Below are 19,567 nucleotides of genomic sequence, written 5' to 3' on the forward strand. Positions count from 1 at the left end.
ACTTGTCCAAAATCAAACAGTTCATAAGCAGGAGACTGGAATGGAGGTGTCTTTCATACCCTACCAATGGCTCCAACCTGGCACCCTGGGAACCTCAGAGAAAATACAGACTCTTGGCTCCTTCCTGGCACAGCCTGATTCCTTAGGTCTGAGCAGGTTCAAGAATTTGTATTTTTTTACAAGTTTCCCAGAGGACTCATTAGGGAGCCACTAGATTATAGTGGAAGGACCCAGAGAAAAGGGCATTTTAGCCACTTTTCCTCGGGTTCTTCAGAACCTTTTCCTAGGGTTCTGATTAAGTTCCAGACCAACAGCATGCCCAACTCCCACCATTCACTCTTTGCTTCTAAAATTCACTGCAGGCTGAAGACTTCTGGAGGCCCAGAATGGTGCTGCAGAATTCACAGGGTCCTGCTTCCCATAGATCACGAAACCTGAACTCTGTGGCTGGGGAACCGTGGGGTGGAAGAGTCTGAAGAGGGGGTAAACCTTCTCATGAATAAAAACAGCTTGTATTCATTGAGTGTTAACTATGTGGCAGGCCCTCCCTCCATCCTCAACTCTATATGAAAAGCACTATTATCCTCTTTTTCATAGACGAGCAAACTGAGATCTAGAGCGAAAAGAATCATTTCTCCAAGGCACAGTCAGTGCGACCCAAGGCCGGTGCTAGCACGTACAGCCTCGGGACCACAGCGTCACTCCACCTCACCCCCCAAATGGCTTGGGTGTCTACGGCCTGAAATTCGGGCGCCCTCCTGGCAGGGGCACGCGCTCGCAGGGAGACCAGGCTGCAGGAAAGGAGCGCCAGAGCACCGCGCCGCTCAGCCGGCTCCCCCTTCTCGGGGGCCGCGGCCGGGAACTACAAGGCCCAGCAGGCAGCAGCAGGGGGAGGAGGAGGGGGGTGGGACTAGCGCGGGTGGGAGTGAGAGAGCGAGCCCTCGCGCCTCGCCGGCGCACAGCGCTCGGAGCGCTCCTGCGGGCAGTGGTGCGGCGGCCTGGGCAGCGGGCGGCGGCGAGCGGGAGCCCGAACTGGTCCAGCCGCAGCGCGCGGAGGAACCCGGGCTGTGCCTGGAGCTGGGCGGCAACGTCCCGACTGGACCGAGACTCCGCTTAGCGCATTGCGGCGACCTCGCCTTCCCCGGCCGCGAGCGCGCGCCACCGCTGGAAAAGCCGCGGAGACCGAGGACTTTTGGCTGGTCCGAGGGGCGCCCACCAGGGCGCACCGTCCTAGTGCTGCAGTCGGGCACGCTACGGTGCCGGGGCCCCCGCAGGGCGATGGAGCCGGGTCTGCGAGAAGCGTGAGGCGCCGCCGCCCGGTTCCGGAGAGGGGAGCCACAGGGTCTGGAGACCCCGGGCGGCGGACGGGAGCCCTCCCCCCGCCCCGCCTCCGGGGCACCAGCTTCGGCTCCATTGTTCCCGCCCGGGCTGGAGGCGCTGAGCACCGAGCGCCACCGGGAGTCGAGCGCCGGCTGCGGGGCTCTCGCGGCCCCGCCAGGACCCGAGCGGAGCCCGGGCGCGGCGGGCCGGAGCTGGGGACGCGGGCGCTCGCCCGCCCGCACGAGCCACGGCGGACTGTCCAGAAGCGGAACCGCAGCGTCGAGTGAGGTAAGAGCCGCGGCGCCCGCAGATCCGGGGCGGGCTTGGCGTCCCGAGCGGCCCCCGGCGCCGGAGCCTCCCGGCTGCGTGCTTCCCCGCCGCAGCCCAGTCGGGTCCGGCGCCTCCCTCCACTCGTTACCCGCCCCCCTCCACCTCCCAATTCCTTCCCCAGCGCTTTGCGCCCCCCTTTTGTCTCCCCTCCCAGCTCCCCGCTCGCGTCGCCTTCTGCGCCCCCTCCCCGCGCTCGTCCCGCCGCTCCTCCTGCAGCCCAACTTTTCCGCCAACTCGCGCCGGGGAGCTGGCGAGGCGGCGGCGGCTCCGCGGTGAGTCCTGGGAGGGACAGGGCCGGGGCGAAGGCGGCGGCGGTCCTCGGTGTCCTCGGGCTGGGGAGGCTGGGCGGGAGTGGGCAGCGAGGTGGGGTGTGTGTGTGTGTGTGTGTGTGTGTTGCATTCCAGTCCATCTCTTTTTAGTCCACTACTGGGGACTCGCCCCAGTTCAGCAGGTAGCTTTGAGGACCCGGGGTATTTCTAAGTCCTTTCCACCTCGGGGAAAGTCTGGGGGCGAGATTGGGGGTGGGTGGATAGGGGCTTGAAGAGGGAAGGAAGTGGAGGGATAGGTTAGCTTCTCCTGGAATAGGTTTTAAGGAGGTGTCGTCACCAAATGGCCGAATCTGCTGTAGCGGAGAGCGAGAAAGGAATTCCCTTTTCCAGAGGGGGTTATCTTCTCCTTAGTCCATCTCCGAAAGGGTCGGAAGTTTGTGGAAGGGAGGGCGCCCAGCGGGTGATGTTAAGCCCCATTATGGGGTCGGGGGGAGGGGAACGTTCAGTTCCAATCCGGTTCTCGGAGATGGGGGAAGGGATGAGGCTTTTGCCCGGTGCCGTTCACTCGGCAGCGCTGGATGTTGCTTCTCTGGCTCAGACCGTCTGCCCACCCGCTCCCGCCTCCCGTTATGTTTGGGGCTGGGAAGAGAGGAACGAACCGTCGTGTGTAGAGGAATTCCTTGACGTTGTGGATGGAGTTCATTTAACACGTATCCTAAGAAGGCAGCCAGACAGCTTCGGGCGGGGGCGGGGGCGGGGGGTGGCGGTGGTGAGTCTTGCTTCTCCTTTCTGGGCCCAGAAGCTGTTGGCCCACCAAAAAAAAATGACTGCGGTGTCTTTCTCCCCCAACACTTTTTTTTCCCCCCATTTTCCAGATGTAGCAGCCGCATCTGGTTCCGTTTCACCCCACACCGCAGCCACATTAACATCCCATTCCCTCCCTTCCCCCTCACCCAAATTAAAACTGGGATTCTTCACCTTCCTCTCTAACATTTTCTGAGACTTGGAGATGAGGCATTGGGATTTGGGGAGAAAAGAAACTTACCCTGGATCCCAAGTTATTTAGGATCTGATGGTGGCGGTGCTTTCTAGATTGTGCCAGAAAAAGGCGTCGTAGGAGATGGGGCCAACCGTTTTTTTTTGGGGGGGGGGTGGCACTTGCGAAGGAGTCATCTGCTGGAGATGGCCTCTTTGGCCATGGGTTTGGCCCGGAACTGGCCCTGACGGGAAGTTTCTGGAACGAAAGCATTGCTTTCTCCATCCTTTCAGTGGTAGCTGGAGCAGCCGGAGCGTCTGACCCCGTCCCGGAGCCCGCCGTCGGGTGTCTGGCCGCCCGGTGGTGGCGTCACGCGTCCGTTTTCCACCCTCCCATGAGCGAGCCCCGGGAGCAGCTGCGGGGGGCATGTGAGGGGGACGGATGCTGTTGCTGCCAGGGGCTCTCCCTGTGCGTTTTAAAGGAGTTACGTGGGCTGCAGCCCTTGGAAACTAAAGTGGGACATTTTACCTCTTAGCGGCTATAGGTTTGAAAGCGGGTGTTGGATTGTTGAGGGTTTGGTGGGTTTGGGGTGTTTGTGTGTGTGTGTGTGTGTGTGTGTGTTGTTTTGTTTCTGGTAATGTTCTTTGAAGTAGGCAAGCACCCTATGGTCCAAAGTTGCAAGAGGGTGGGAGAGTCAGTTGCTCTCACCCTCTCTTTTCCAGTCTCTTTCAAATTGAAAACACTTCTCTGGTTTCCTCCTTTGGGCGGTAGTTTTGGAGGCTGAAATGAAATCGCACTTTCTCTAGACATGGTAATTAAGGTGACTGTTTCCTCCGCAGATGTGCCCTGCCCTTTGCACCTCCGGACCAGTGCTTTTTTTGGAATCCCGTCTAAACTGTAGAACCTTAGCCTTGAGACTGTTTAGCAGAAAGTGGCCATTTTCCCTGTTGGCCCAGGCTCCCGGTTTCCTCTCTGAGGCTTTAAAAGCTAAGTAGCAGGGCCCCGTGGGATGTGTCTCGGTCTGCCTAATTACCCCCAAGCCTGGGTCATCTCCCTTCCTTTCAGTGACCAAGGGAGAGCCATTGCCGACTGTCTGTCCTGACGGCCTGCCTCTCTGCTGACTTGTTTACATATTTCCCCCCAGTCTGTTGGGTGGGGCTCCAGGGCTGCCGCTGACCCCTAGAGGAGCCCAGGGTGTTTGGGGACAGGGAGGTTGCTGGGGCCTGGCTCCAGCTGCAATGGTTATGGACTGCATCAGTGACGAGCTCCTTGAAATATCTCTTGCGTTCAGTCTTAGTCATCACCAAGTGTCAGCTTTTTAATGAGGGCCATCCGGGTGGAGAGCATCTTGGACATGTGTTTCCACTGCGTGCTTTTACTACACCGGTCCAAATACCCATTTTGTAGGCATTTTCGCGAGTGGGATTTAGGCCAGAGTGGGCATCACTAATTTTGGTTCCAAAGTTAACAGTCTTGGGTGCTTCTTTTCCTTTGGCCTCTGGCCACGAAGGATGTTAGAAAGTTCAATAAAATAACAAATGAAGCAAAAGCACAGGAGGAAATGGAGTTAGGAGCATGGCAGATGCTGTTATTGTCCCACCTGTCCTGGAGATTAGAATCCATCCAGGCCTCCCTACGCCTCAGCTAGCTTTGGCCCTGTTGGACTCCAGATGGCAGGAAGAGCACGCTGACCATTGAGAGGCAGTCTTCAGCCATGGAGACCCAAGGAAAACCCACGGGTTTTTACAGTTGTGTGCTTTGTGTTTGGGGTGTTGCCCTGAAAAAAAAAAAAAAAAAGGCTCCTAAAACAGATTTGCTCCTGTTAGCATCCAGCTTCTCCGAACACACTCCTCTTTGCCTCCATTTTTAAATCTCTTTCATCAAAATGGCTGTTAGGGTAGAGCTTCCTGGAAAAGTTTGAGCCTGTTGCTGCTGGAGGCAAAGGAGGTAGAATTGATTCAAATGTCTTGTTCTGAAAAGGCCTCATCCCTTGAGATGAGTTTAATTTCCTCTTGGGAAATTTGTCTTGCATTTGCTTTCCCAAGAGCTTTGTCCAAGGGCTGAATGCACCAGGGGCTGGTGGGAGTCCAGATGTGGAGCTTTAGAGAAGATTCTGATGTTTCCAGAGAGGATTTAGTACCAGACTTGGGCTAGGATATTTGCTTTCCCCTCTAAGGTTGAGTCTGTCTGAAGCAGAGATTTCTCTCCTCACCACCACTCCTTCTTGCAATTAAAGAAGATATATTTGGTCCTCCCCACCCCGCCACCCAAGTAAATAGCTGTCGCCTGGGTGAACAACTCTGTGAAGAGGGTGATGGTCTACCAGTCCATTTTGTCTTCAAAAGCAGTTTTCCCAGAGTATGGTGGAGCAGTTAGTGTTTCACTTACTATTATTCATCTTTGGTACACCTCACCCCAGGACATTTGGACACCCCTTCCTTTTTTTTTTTTTTTTTTAACAAAGACTTAGAATTTAAACATTAGTCTTATTCCTGTCCAAAGAAATGAATGTGTTGGTATTGACTTCCTCAGTTCTGAAGAATCAAAATGTTTAGAAAATGTCTCATTTGCAAGAGTATCTGTATCAGTTTCTATTGAATCAGCCTTTCTTTCATTCACTTGTCCACCCAGTTAACAAATGTGTCAGCATCTGCTGTGTACGGCATGGGTGCTAAGTGTATTAGCAAAAGTTAGGCACCATCCCCACTTCTTAAGGAGCTTGTGATCCCATGGTGCTTTGGAAATTCAGAGGAATGAGATCCTCAGCAAGAAGGCTCAGACTTGTAGAAGAGATAGCTTTTTTTAAATTAAATGAAATGTATTTACTTACTTATTTGGCGTGGGATTTAGAGACTAAGAGAGTTTGGCCCACTGAGGATGAAGGAAAGACAAAGAAGAGGGCAGAACATGGAGATTGCCTAAAGTCATGCTGTCCCATAGAAATCGAACACGAGTCACATGTAATCTTAGATTTTATAGTAGCCACGTTTGGAATTAAGTAAAAAGCAGGTGGAATTCAGTTTTATTAATCGGTTGATATTTTACTTATTTTTTTATTTTTGAGATTTTATTTATTTATTTGACAGAGATCACAAGTAGTCAGAGAGGCAGGCAGAGAGAGGGGGGGGGGGCTCGAGCCCAGGACCCTGGGATCATGACCTGAGCCAAAGGCAGAGGCTTTAACCCACTGAGCCACCCAGGCCCCCCAGTCGGTTGATATTTTAATGATCTGTTTGATTTAGCCGCATATATCTGAAATGCTATCCCTTGAACATGTAACCAATATAAAAAATTATTGATGAGCTGCTTTACCTTCTTTGTTTCCACACCAAGTTTTCAAAGCCTGCAGTGTTATGTCCCATGTCTATCCCAGCCTGCTTTACATTAGCCACAATCTAGAGGCTCAGAATGGCTAGTGGCTACTGCCTGGGACCTCTAGAGTATAGGGTTTGAAGATGGGTAGTGAGAAATAACTTTGTAAAGATAGGAAGTTCGTGTCCTCCTGCCGCCCGTTACCAAAGCCTTCTGAGAGTGCTGTCAAGGAGTGACTCAAAGCACAATGTTTATAATTCTTACATGGATTAGCACTCAGAGAGGAGAGGGCAGGCACTTTCACCAGATGCTGCCCATTTGATCCTCATAACCACCTGTGTTGGTTCAGCAGCCATCCGCCTCCAACAAGGGGGAGAGCAGAGAGGTTGTGTGTCTGCACCAGCCCCCTCCCCCCCATCCTGAGGACCTCTGTACCCAGGTGGAGTGGGGCTTCAAGGCCCCAGAGACCTGCTGGGTATGGGAGAGGCTGAGCATGAAGCCAGCTGCTTGGTCTCAGAGGAAGCTTCTGTCCAGCAGTGAAGGAAGGAGACTGTCCCTCTGGGATTTTAAGAGTTTATTAATTAGTAGGAGGAGAAGAAGGTGTAGTGAAGGAGAGGGTGGCAGTTCCAAGGGTCCCAGATAGAATGTGGTTTGGTGTCACTGTTTTCTCTCTGCTTGTGGAGTGGGGCATCTGCCCACAGACCTTCTCTTCCAGGAGCCAGTGCTGGGAGGTTGGGCTTTCTTGAGATCCTTTGTTTTACAGATGCCAGCCTTGAGGCCCAGAGGGAAGGTGGGAAAGGGACTTCTGCACCCTTTTGGGGGGGTGGGATGGGAAATGAGCTGCAGAGAAGCAGTCCTGTTAGTTTGAAGTACAGTGCTCCAGAGCCCAGAGAGTTCTGCAGCCAGCCCACAGCTGTAAGGAAGTGGGAAGGCTTTTCTGGGGACAGAGTGGCTGAGTGGTGGTAGGGGGCTGTTGGGCTGCTACAGTGAAAGCAAGCTTCATCACCTCGGGATGCTACACCTTTTCCCACTGGATACAGAAGATTTGTTCATTACCCTGGTGGTTCCTGTGGGACTGGGGTTCTTAGCTAGGTGCACCTTTCTGGTGCATCTTTGTTCTGGTGTATTTGGGGGACATGGTGAGATGTGGAATGTGTCTTAGGGCTGTCCTCTATCAAGCATGGTGTCTATCCCAGGCCAGGGATCGTGCCGGCTCCTATGTCCTAGCTGGCACATCTGTGATTGACCTCCAAGAGTCTTCTCTCAACCAGAGGAGTGAGGGTGCTCCCATCTCAGAGTGATCTTGGATCTGCCTGTGTCTCCTTGGTTTCTTTGTGGCACAGGGATGTTCTTTGGAGAAAAGAGCTTGTACTGGACAGAGCTGGATCCCATCACCTCCATTTGCTTCCTGGTGCCCTGCCCTTCAATGCCGAAAAGGCGTGATGGGACTCCTGGTGCTTTTGCCTACCCGCTGCATGGCCTTGAGCAAAGTGTTTGACCTCTGGCAGTCTCAGTTTCTCCACTGCCTAAAGGGGAATAATTATTCCTATGCCCACAAGGCTAGAGCAAGGAAGAAATGAAATTTTATAGGTATAAATTTTACGAGTACCTGCTTGACGCATAGTAGGTATTCAGTAAATGCTCTGTCTCTTCGAGTCCTTCCCTAAATTTAGAAAATCGACAGAGAAATGCTTATTTCTCCTGTGATTTGAAATCATTAAAAAATGTTAGTAGAGCCTTGGGATGGAGCCCACGGGGCCACATGTGTACTCCTGCTGGCAAGTGCATATGAATGAAGCCAAGAATCTGGGGGGTTTTCTGCCAACCGGGGCTGACTCACTCTTGGGGACTGACCCACGAGGGGCCCTGTCTGGCTCCAGGAAGGCAGGGCCAAAGCACCACATTAGGGCATGTTCCGGGGAGGCAGAGTCTCTAAATATCGTGGACGGTTCCCTGGAGCATTTAGGACAAAAACCACCTGGAAGGAAGATGGAGATGTCACCCTACATAGCCCAAACAGGGCCCCAAAAGCTTTACCACTTAGTGCATAGCAGCAACGGTGTTGTTCCTTAAGACCCTTGGGGGTTATTTTAAATGTTCTTCCCACCCCAAACCTGAGAAGGGTAAAGGGCTGAAGTGGGTGCTTTTTTGGGTGGGCCCTGGCAAGGACCTTTGATTTTTCAGTATGACCTTTTTGGCCCTACTTCTAGATCCATTCCTGCTGGACATTAGCTGTCACCTTTCAGCGTTGGAGAGGAGGGCTGCGTCCATTTCATGGATGCATGTACCCTAAGGTCCTTTATAAGTTGGGGAGAGTTGTGTTCTGTCTGCATGGGAAGTTGATAGGACCAGAGGTCCCCATGATGCGTGTAGTTTTAGAGACCAAAAGAGAGAACCCAAGAGACCACTTACTTCAGCTTCCTGGCTGCATAGGTCTGGAGAGGGTCAGTCAGCAGGCTGCCTGGCTCCTGTTTCCCAGTCCTTGGTTTATTCCAGAATTCTTCACCTTCTCTACCTACCTCACTTGCTCTAGAGGAAGTGCAGTCTGTCCTGGGAGAGACACCAGCCCACTCAGGCCTCCTGCAGCACCCCCATGCTCTGGAGCACTTGCCCAGCGCACACACGATTGCAGGGCTTTTGCCTTGGAGGACTTCGTGATACTTTTCCCACCAAGGCTTGCTTGTTGCCCATGCTCAGGTAGTCGTTTTAGAGCTGAAGCACTGTTTTGTCTAATGAAGGCCTATAACCCCGAATACAGGATTGGGGCAGGACCACAGTTCTCTTCGTGGTGCCTTAAGAAGTAAGTTACTGCTTCGAGCGCCCTTCTGGACAAGGTGACTATGTGACATGCCTTCCTTCACTTCTTTTTCTCCTTGCCTTCCCACCTCCCATGGGAACCTTCCTAACCTGTTGGTGGTTTCTTTTCCCCAGAGTCAGCTTGAAAAGGAGGATCAAGCTCAAGACGGTGTCTCCATGGAGATGTGGAGCCTGGTCACCAACCTCTAACAGCAGCACTGGGATGTGGAGCTGGAAGTGCCTCCTCTTCTGGGCTGTGCTGGTCACAGCCACACTCTGCACTGCCAGGCCGGCCCCGACCTTGCCTGAACAAGGTAAGGCATGGGTGGAGGGGTCCCTCTGGACTCCGGGCCTCAGAAACACAGCCGGCTAGGACAGAGGTGATGTGTTGACGGGGGAGATTCCGGCCCAGGTAGAGCAAAGGGCTCCTTTTTGTAGGAGAGACTTCCACAGTTCCTGCCTAGAAACATACCCAGCTCCAGCAGGGGTTGGGGTCACAACGGCTAGTGACAGCCACTTGCCAGAGGTGACATGCTTAGGATGGGTTTATGCTTTTCTCTTCCTGAAAAAGAACTGATGGGGACCCAAGAGCTGGCTCTCTCAACTTGATGATCTATAAAATGGGGCACAAGGGACCTATGAGTTTGTTTAGAACCTGAATCAGAGGATATTGAAGGATGTGGGAGCTTGGTAAACACCTGTGGCTTCTAGAAAATTGTTCCAAAGATCCATCTTCTGTGAGGGCAGGCAGTCATGGCCGAGGGCCTGCCATTTTTCCTTCCTGGACCATATCCGACCACGTCTGTTTGGAGGCCTGTGGGGCAGTTTGCTTTGGAGATGCACCACTGGAGGGATGTTGAAGAGATGGTGAGCCAAGGAGCATTATGGTGCATGGACGCTGCTGGAGAGCCATGGCTTGTTGGAAATTCAGAGATGATTACTAATGGGAAGGACCTGCCTATGGGATTTACTGGAGTTGTGAAAATACTTCATGGAAATTACAGGTGCAACACACTTTCAGGGGTCTGTGAGAATGCTCTGTGAGAACTGACTGCTGCCAGAGGGTCTGTAGCTTGTGACTCAGCGGCTGATCACATCAGTCTAGAAGGTTGGCAGGCAGCGGGTGAGAGACAGGTGTGCACGTGATGTAGTCGCTGAGCTGAAAAGGCCATCGGTCTCAGCTGTCAGGGCCCGCTGGAGTAATAAATCATGAGTGAGCATATTTGTCCCCTCACAGAGTGGGTAGGGAGGGCACACGGGACTTTCTGGAAGGTGCACTTGACTGGAGCAAGCAGATTGCTAGTGCATTCAATAACAGAACTGAACGTTAGACCTGAGCTAGAACATGCCGGAGACCCAAAGTGGGAGAGATCATCTCTGCCCACAGGGAGTCTGTTGTCAGGGAGACAGATGCAGAGGGAACCAAGTGCAAGGTAGACCCTGTTTAAGCCTCACAGTGGAGTCGTAACACAATGGGAACACAGAGGAAAAGGTGATAACCGCTGACATGCGTCAAGAGGGGTAGGTGGGGGTTTGTTTGGAAGCAGGGAATGAAGTGCATTCCAAGTGGACTGACATGCATAAGGGGACTGAGGCTGCATGTATCAGGTGTGTACAGAACCGACTTGCCTGGTGAGCAGGTGGTGGTGGGAAGTAACACCTAGAGAAACTGGGCTTTTCGAGTATGGAGGGCCTTGACACCCTACTGAGGAAACTGCACTGGAATCTCAGAAGGTTCTGCGCAAGTAATGATGTGATCAAGCTTTCAGAGAATTAACCTGGCAGTTGAACTTGGATGAATGGGAGGAAGGCATCTGTGTTTGAATCCTGCTCAGCCATTTCATATCTGCATTACTTGCTTTGATGCATGACTCAAGCGCCTTGAGCCTTCACTTGCTCAGCTTTAAAATGGGTACAATAATAAAGCATGAAATGAGGTCATTCAGATAAAGCAGCTGCAGGTGAAGTTTAGGTAGTGAGGACGGCTGCTCCCACAGCTGCTGGATAGACTTTTTGTTTTGTTTTGTTTTTATTTGTTTGTTTTAAAGATTTTATTTACTTATTTGACATAGAAAGAGATCACAAGTAGGCAGAGAGGCAGTCAGAGAGAGAGGGGGAAGCAGGCTCCCCGCTGAGCAGAGAGCCCGATGCGGGACTCGATCCCAGGATTATGGGATCATGACCTGAGCCAAAGGCAGAGGCTTTAACCCACTGAGCCACCCAGGTGCCCCTCGACGTTTGTTTTGAATGTCCAGCTACTGGGGAGAACCAGGGCGTGTGGCGTGAGTTTGTGAAGGAAGGAAAAACTAGCAGACTCTATAGAAATAGAATCTATGCATTTCCGTAGGTTGGCTTTCAACTCCAGGAGACTCTAGCGACAGAATAACATGAGAGTCAAAGGGCAGGAGGTTTGTGAGGAATAGAGATTTGGATCAGCCACAGTGTAGAGGGTAACAAGGGAGTCCAGGAAGCCAGGAGGGCTTGGATGAAGTTTGAGAATATGAATTTCCAATGGGCTCTTCAAGTTGTTTTTTTTTTTTTTTTTTTTTTTAAACACTTTCTCTAAAAGGCCCTTTTGCGCCTGAGACCTGGAGGGTGGAGAAAGTGAATGGTGCGGGTCTCAGGCCTGGGCACCTGTACTCAGGAAGGGGATGGCCAGGGGTACAAGCATAGGAATTTTAGGGTGGGGTGAGTGAGGGTCCCAGAAGTTGCTGGTTGTGGATCCAGACTTAGAAAGGAAGGCCAGGCAGTGATGGAAGGTGGAACCAGGGGGCTGAAGGTCTTGAGGCGGAGGAGGCACAGGCCAGGAAGGGCAGGGAGGGGGCAGGGGAGGTGGAGGGGGCTGTTAGGAGGCTCTGCTGCAGTGAAGACTAAAGTTAGACCACTGTTTTTTTTTTTTTAAATCAACTTAACTGAGGTATAATTTACATTACAATTTTTAAGGGTACGGTTCAGTGTGTTCTGATGTCCTGTCAGTACTACCCCAGTCAAGACAGCGAACATTTTTGTCACCCCCCCACCCCCAGCACTTGACCGTGTCGAACGCGGTCTACTTTTGGTCACTATAGACCAGGTTTGCCTCTTCTAGAATTTCATATGATGGCATTACATGGCGAATGTGTAGCCATTCCCCTGTGGATGGCCATTTGGGTTAATGGTTTTGATTATTATTAATAAAACTCCTGTGAACATCTGTGTGTAAGTCTGGTGTGGGCCTAAGGTTTGCTTGATTGCCTTGGTTTTGATTTTGCCACCATTTCTCACTGTTGACTTGGGAAGGTTCCTCTGTGTAGAACATACACAAAATGACAGTAATGAGCTCTGCCCCCAGGATCCTTGTGACTGTCAAGTAAGAGTGTATGCAAGGCTCTTAGAACAGTGGCCGGCCCGTGGGCTGTGAGCAGTAAAGGGTGGTTGTGGGTCCTTTGTCCTGGGACCACACAGAAGACACCACATGGTGAGGGCCTTGCTGTTCCTGGGTGGCATGGGATGTCTTAGGACGCAGATGTGGAAATCTGCACAGTCCCCATCTTGGTGCCGGGCGGCCCTTCACGGGGTTTATCCCTCTGGAGCTTTGTGATGGCAAAACCCATGCCCCACAGTCTTCAGAGAACTGCTGGGAAGTCAGAAGGGAAAAATCTGCCTCCGTGCTTTATAAACCATAAGGTACCTTACAGATGTAAATTCTCACCATATAGTCTTGGCCCTGCTGATTATTAAATAATAATGCTGCTGCTGTCCTTAGAAAAGACTGTAATCTGTGTCTAAGGGGTATGTTCAAAAGTTTAAACCCAAAACTCGGCTCCCACAGAGAGCTTTTCCCCCTTTAGAAAGGCCTTGCTGTGGGAGAGAGAGAGAGAGAGAGAGAGTGTGTGTGTGTGTGTGTGTGTGTGTGTGTGTGTAGGGAGCCCCTCCCCCCAGTCTGCAAATGCTCCTGAGGGAGTGGGGAGGGCCTGGAGTTTCTGGCTGTCCTTGGAAAGTTGATTTAATAAGGGTTCCAGGAAAACCAGCCTCCTCTGTCCCGCCCTCTCCTTTCCTTTCTCTAGTTTGGGATCTTAAAGAGGCGAAGCTTGTTTCAGATCAAGTCTCCAGGGGAAGGGGAGGGAGTTGTATGGATGGACAGAACCTGGGTCACGGGTGGAGGGGCAGAAGATAAGCACTGGCTTGGAAGACCTTTTCCACTTGAGGAGGGTTGTGTCTGTATCTTTCTCTCCTTTAGAATAAGACTGGGAAAAGCGAGTGGGTGAGTCCAAAACTGGCTGTTAGGCTGCCTCTTGCAGTTGGGGGTGGGAGTCCTGAAACATGGGTTAAACACCGCAAACCCCCTTGGTCAAGGGGGGCAGTATGAGACTTGCAGTCTCAAAATACTTGCCTACATACTCGGAAACCTGCAACTAATAAGCGATTTAATGGGCTGGGGTTTTTACAGCTCCTCCCACCTACCCAGATTTGAAGGAGTCTGGTGGCTAGGCGAAGGGGGAGAGGTTAGACTTAATGGAAAAGCCGCACGTTTCCATTTCTGGCTGCAAGCCCCCTCGATGTTGATGCCGGGAGCCACAAAGCAAGGCTTTGTCTGTGTTCCACAGAGACCTGCGCCTGTGGGGGAGAAGCACTGCCAGAGACGTGGCCCTGGCTTCAGGTGGTAGGGCCCCGGCTGCCCCAGGCCACCCCCCATTGGGTCCCACAGCGGTGTTGGGCCCCAAGGGGTATGCATTTCAGCCTGGGTGCAGGGGCTACAAGTAGGCAGCAGAGGGTATCCCAGTACTGGCCTCAGGCTGCAGCGACCCATGTGGCCGGTGGCTGCCCCAGGACCCACATCCAGGGGCGTTCCTCCACGCCATCTGCCCCCAACATAATTTCTTCTTGTGAAAAGAACCTGTTTACGTCGAATGCACACTGGATGTTCAAGAGGAGTTTCTACGCGAGTGATGTCCAGTGACCCACTTGGGGAACTAGGGTGGAGGGTTGTAGGTCAGAGGAAGGCACCTTACCCACCAGGTCTCCCCAGAGGATCCGCTCTGCCCCACATTCTCTTCCCCAAGACTGGAGGCTAGAGTGCTTTTGGAAGGATGCGCTTGCCAGTGTTCCCAGAGCTGAGCTGAGCTGGGGTGGGGGTAGGGCGGACTCAGTGTTCCTGGGCTTATGGGAGAACTCGAAGGAGGAGTGCTCATGTGTCCCACTTGACCACGCTGGGCAAGTGCAGAGAAGCCACTCCAGGGCTGTGTTCTTGGCTCTGGCTTCGGCATTGCTACACTATTAGCTTCACTGATTTTCCACTCTGACTTTGCCAGCCAGCTCCCCTAAGTCAGGGAGGAGGAATTTCTCAGGGAAGAACAAATGGCTGTCCAGAGCCCTGCTGTGGGTGGGGGAGGGGAGGGAGCCCAGACAAAGAACCAGGCCCAGATTTTGTCACCTGGTTTCTGGGACTACCTGGAGGCCATGGGCAGGAACCGCAGAGAGAGTACTAGGGATTCCTCTGGAGTCTGTGGCCCCAGCCTGTGGGTGGGTCAGCAGGGCTCGGCCAGGGTGCTGGCTCCCAGGCAGGCAGAAGCAGTGAGTGATGGCTTGTGTCTGGGGCGGTGATGGATGGCCTCATGAGAAGTGAGTTCTGGGGAGTCATTATCCGGGAGGGTGAGGTCCAGGGTCAGAGAGCCTGACCAGCAGCTGCGCCCTGTTTTCACAGTGCCTTATTCCTCCGGGACCGCTGGGGGCTCCCAGCTCACCCTGTGGACACCACCTTTGCCTCTTGCTTCCTTCCCCAAAGCCTGGAAGTGAGACGGCTGTGTCCCTGCTGACTGGGGAAAGTCCAGCTGCTCTGGCGCTCCCGGTCTCCTGAGTTCAGCTGCCCAAGCCTCACTATTCACTCTGGAAAGATGGCTCATTTACAACTTACTGCAGACATTCTCCTCCCTCTGGCCACCCTGCCCCCCTACCTTAGGCCCCAAGTGGTTTAGCTGTAAGCTAAGTGCTCTACCTGGACTCTTAAGGGCCTGGAGTAAATCCCAAACTGTGTTTCCTCTCAGGAGAAGCCTTCTGGAGTCTGGGCTGCTCCTGAACTTGGAGGTTTGCTCTGATTTTCCAGCTGGCAGCAGCCAAGTAGGGGAGACCATTGCTGGAAGGTCCCCATGGTAGGCTTGTTTCCTCTTCATGGTAGCGCCTATCCTCAGAGCGCCCCTTCCTAGTTCTCGCTCTTCTTGGACTGTCGCCTTTCCCCTCGTCAAACGAAGTGCCCACCAGATGTGTGTTCCTTGCATAGTGTGCACAGTTGGGGTGAGACATCTGTCCAGTTAGTTCCAAGTCCTGAGAAGGATTGGCTCTGGCAGAGCTTGAAACTCACTGCTCCTTGCTTATCCCGCGTACTGTGCTGCAGCTCGAGCCTCCTGGGATGGGTTGTGTAAAAGGAAGTGAATGTTGGGGCAGCCGGCAGCGCCATTTGAGTGACTGTGGCTCTAATTTCCTGGCCTTGGAGGTGTAGGCACGCGGAGCCTCCAATGGGTGAGAGGGTCAAGAAGTTCCCTGAAGGTGGGCCTCGGGGGCTACAAGCTTGGACAGGGGGAGAGGTTAAAATCCACCAACACTGAACTTCCAGCTGTCTAATCAACGAAGGAAGTTGAGTTTAGAGCTTAGCCTTTCCCAGATTTTCTATAGGGTTGAAAATCAGCCTCTGGCTAATGGTCCCTTCAGTATTTGTTCACAGACTTCACAGATTTAACTCACCTTCTCCTCCTCCCCAGTCCCCTTCCCTTCCTTCCTTCTTCCTTCCTTCCTTCCTTCTCTCTTCTCTCCATCCATCCATCTGGCCAAACAAGACTCTTCTTTTTTCCATGTTTTATACAATGTATTCATTCATACCTAACCCTTGTTTATCTGGGTTGCTTCGTAGGAACTGTTCGTCACTATCTTTTTCTCCTCCTTTTTTGTAATTCCTACTCTTAGCTGAGGGTTTAGCTTAGATTTAGCCTAAGGCATAGCTTGAAGCCTTTTTTTGGCTCCAGATTAATGACTTTTTTTTTTTCCTGCCCCTTTCTCTGTAACTTTAACCTAGTACTTGGCTTTACATTATATGGAATTTTTAACACTTTGTTTTTTCCTCCCAGAGAGGAAAGTTCTGGGCATTCAGAAAGAATATTTTCATTGCTCTTTTATGATTTTTTTTTTAAAGATTTTATTTATTTATTTGACAGACAGAGATCACAAGTAGGCAGAGGCACAGAGAGGGGGAAGCAGGCTCCCCGCTCTGATGTGGGGCTTGATCCCAGGACCCTGGGATCATGACCTGAGCCGAAGGCAGAGGCTTTAACCCACTGAGCCACCCAGACGCCCCTGACTTTTTTTTTTTTTTTTTTTAAGATTTTATTGGCTTATTTGACAACAGAGATCACAAGTAGGCGGAGAGACAGGCAGAGAGAGAGAGGAGGAAGCAGGCTCCCTGCTGAGCAGAGAGCCCGATGCGGGACTCGATTCCAGGACCCTGAGATCATGACCTGAGCTGAAGGCAGAGGCTTTAACCCACTGAGCCACCCAGGTGCCCCTTCATTGCTCTTTTAAAACATGGATATTTAGGGTGCCTAGGTGGCTCAGTTGGCTTAAGCGTCTGCCTTCAGCTCAGGTCATGATCCCAGTGCCGAGACAGAGACCTGGCTGCTTCTCCCTCTTCCTTCTGCTCCGCCCCTCCCCCCTTGTGTACATGCTCTTCCTCTCAAATAAAATCTTCAAAAAAAAAAAAAAAAAAAAAAAACCTGATACTTGATATGTCATTGAGGTTCATCGTAGGAAATTTAGAAAATACAGACATAAGAAAAGAAAAAAAAACCTTAACACTCACATTACCTAAAAATAATCACTCTTGGGGCACATGGGTGGCTCAGTCAGGTAAGCATCTGACTCTTGATGTCAGCTTAGATCATGATCTCAGGGTTGTGAGATTGACCCCTTTGTGTGGGGCTTCGTGCTCAGCACAGAGTCTGCTTGGGATTCTCTCCTCCTCCCTTTGCCCCTCCGCCTGTTTGCAAACATACACCTCTGTACTCTGTCTCTGATAAACAAGTCCATAAATAAATAAAAATAATTATTGCTAACTGTGAATATATTTCTTTAGACTATTTTTTCTTGCATTTATACAAACATGACTTCTCAAAAATGGGATTTATATGGAATATGTGGTTTTTAACTTAAGCATATAGTAGGATTATTTATTTATTTATTTTTAAGTAAGCTCTGTGCCCAATGTAGGGCTTGAACTCATGACCCCGAGATCAAGAGTTTCATGTTCTACCAGCTGAGCCAGCCAGGTGCCCCAAGCATGTAGAATTTATTGTTCTGCAAAGAAAGTTTTTTCACTATGCTTAATAACTATATAGAATTCCATTGTATGGGTGTGCAAAATTTATTTATTTACCCAGTCCTCCACTGTTGAACATTTAGGTTATTTTCAGTAGTTTCCACTTAAATGAGCATACTTGACAAATAAAATTTGTCCATGTAGTCAAAGATATTTAAATTCTAGAAGTTTGAACACATACTGCCAGATTGCCCCAGAAAGGTTATGCCAGTAAAGATCTTTTAAAAATAATAATAAATACTATTTATTGTACCTTCACACTCTGCATGCTGTACATTTTTACATCTTTACTCCACTATCATGACTATAGGTTTTATTCCCATAATCAGATGAAGAAACTGGGATCCAGGGAGTTAATAAGTAAGTTGTCTGAGGTCATAGTTGGTGAGAAATGGAACTGGGATTCAGACTGAAGTCGATCTGACTTCAGTATTTTTTTCCATTATAGTAAACTGTGTCCCTGTGTCAAATCGGGTTTCCCTTCCAAAATTCAAGCTGACCAGCATTTGAATTTAAACATTTGAATTTGCTTGGTCAGCCCTTCTTTATCTCACAGGAATCAGGCTCTACCTCCCACGTTCCCTTGCTCCATTCCATCCTTCCTTCCATTCTTTTAAGATTTATTTGAGAGAGAGAGAAAAGGAGCATGAGCAGGGGGGAGGGGCAGAGAGAGAAGCAGACTCCCTGCTGAGCAGGGAGTCAGACTCTCTCCCAGGACCCTGATCATGACCTGAGCCAAAAGCAGATGCTCAACCAACTGAGCCACCCAAGCGCCCCTCTACCTCCCTTCCTGGCGTGGTATGAACATATGTGTGATTGGGCTAAGGGCAGCTGGACATGCTTGCCTTATGCCATTTCTTATGTGACATTCTGCTTTCTCCTCAGAGGTTATGTGTGGGTCATAGGTCTGTGAACTGCCCTAATGCAAGGGGTTCCCTAGCCTAGAATAATCAGTAGAACAAAAACCCCATTGAAGCTGCATTTTCCACTGCAGCCCAACCCTCCTGCTTGGAGGAGGTCTAGGATCAGAGGTTCTCAAAGTGTCAGATGCCACATGGGAATTTTCTTTGTAGGTCACACTTACTCTGGAATGTAATGGGGTTGTGCAGACACATAAACCACCTAGATTGCTTCCCAAGTGCTTGTGGTCCAACAATGTCTGATGGGTGGAAATAAACATGTCAGGCCAGAGTGCTGACATTGTTTTGAGGCTACCAGTATATATAACTGTAAGACATGAGGAAATACAGAGAGGAGGGAGAATCTTGAAAATTTTGGTTATCTTAGTGTTTACCTTCAACACATTAATGTTTTTTTAAAAGATTTTATTTATTTATTTGACAGACAGAATCACAAGTAGGCGGAGAGGGGGGTGTTGGGAGAAGCAGGCTCCCCGCTGAGCAGGAGCCAGCTGTGGGGCTCCATCCCAGGATCCTGAGATCATGACCTGAGCCCAAGGCAGAGGCTTAACCCACTGAGCCACCCAGGTGCCCCAACACATTAATGTTTTAAACAAAAATATATATTGTAATGTAGATGAACTCGTCACAAAATAATTTTAAAAATATTAATTTGTGGTCTGTTGTCTGAAGTATGCCTCCAGGAAAAGGGCATAGATTTATTAAAAGTTGTATGGTAAATATTTTCTTCCAGTTCTGTTGGTAACTCTGTGTAACCTTTTGGGGAAAAAGACACTGGAAGTCTTGGAAGGGCCTGTTATATGGGAGGCTGAATGCCTTTCCTGCCCCTAGCTTCACCGTGGGTGAGGCCCAGCCCTGACCAGTATTATTCTTACCAGACATTTGCAGACACAGTAAATGACCCATCTAAGAAATGTCATCAAAAGACTGTGTCAAGGGGTGCCTGGGTGGCTCAGTGGGTTGAAGCCTCTGCCTTTGGCTCAGGTCATGATCCCAGGGTCCTGGGATCGAGCCCCACATTGGGCTCTCTGCTCTGCGGGGAGCCTGCTTCCTCCTCTCTCTCTGCCTACTTGTGATCTCTGCCAAATAAATAAATAAAATATTTAAAAAAAAAAAAAAAGACTGTGTCAAGTAAAGACATAAAACCCAGGTTATGAGGACATTTGAAACCAGAGGACAGGGCCTTTCCCTAAAGCGAAGGGACAGATTGACCATCATTTGTGGGCGTGTATGTACATCACTAAGGCAGAGGCTTAATTTTGCCTTTTGTTCACATCAGCATCTTAGAACATCTCATTTACAC

At 50.8% G+C, this 19,567-nt stretch overlaps 1 protein-coding gene across 9 annotated transcripts in view; it reads left to right on the forward strand.

Moving 5' to 3' along the window:
• Positions 1 to 1,479: 1,479 nt before the first annotated feature.
• Positions 1,480 to 19,567, forward strand: part of FGFR1 (fibroblast growth factor receptor 1) — a 46,379-nt gene continuing 28,291 nt past the window's right edge. For 7 of the 9 annotated variants that reach the window (XM_059156341.1, XM_059156342.1, XM_059156343.1 and 4 more), the window contains exons 1-2: positions 1,480 to 1,608; positions 9,139 to 9,317. In XM_059156341.1, coding sequence (XP_059012324.1) covers positions 9,227 to 9,317 — 91 coding nt within the window. In that variant the 5' untranslated portion in view covers positions 1,480 to 1,608; positions 9,139 to 9,226. Of the gene's footprint in view, positions 1,609 to 1,711; positions 1,923 to 9,138; positions 9,318 to 19,567 lie in introns of those variants that run through there. The other 2 variants (XM_059156346.1, XM_059156347.1) reach the window with 2 other exon arrangements.

This window comes from Mustela lutreola, chromosome 18 (genome assembly GCF_030435805.1).
Source record: "Mustela lutreola isolate mMusLut2 chromosome 18, mMusLut2.pri, whole genome shotgun sequence".
Classification (NCBI taxonomy): Eukaryota; Metazoa; Chordata; class Mammalia; order Carnivora; family Mustelidae; genus Mustela; species Mustela lutreola.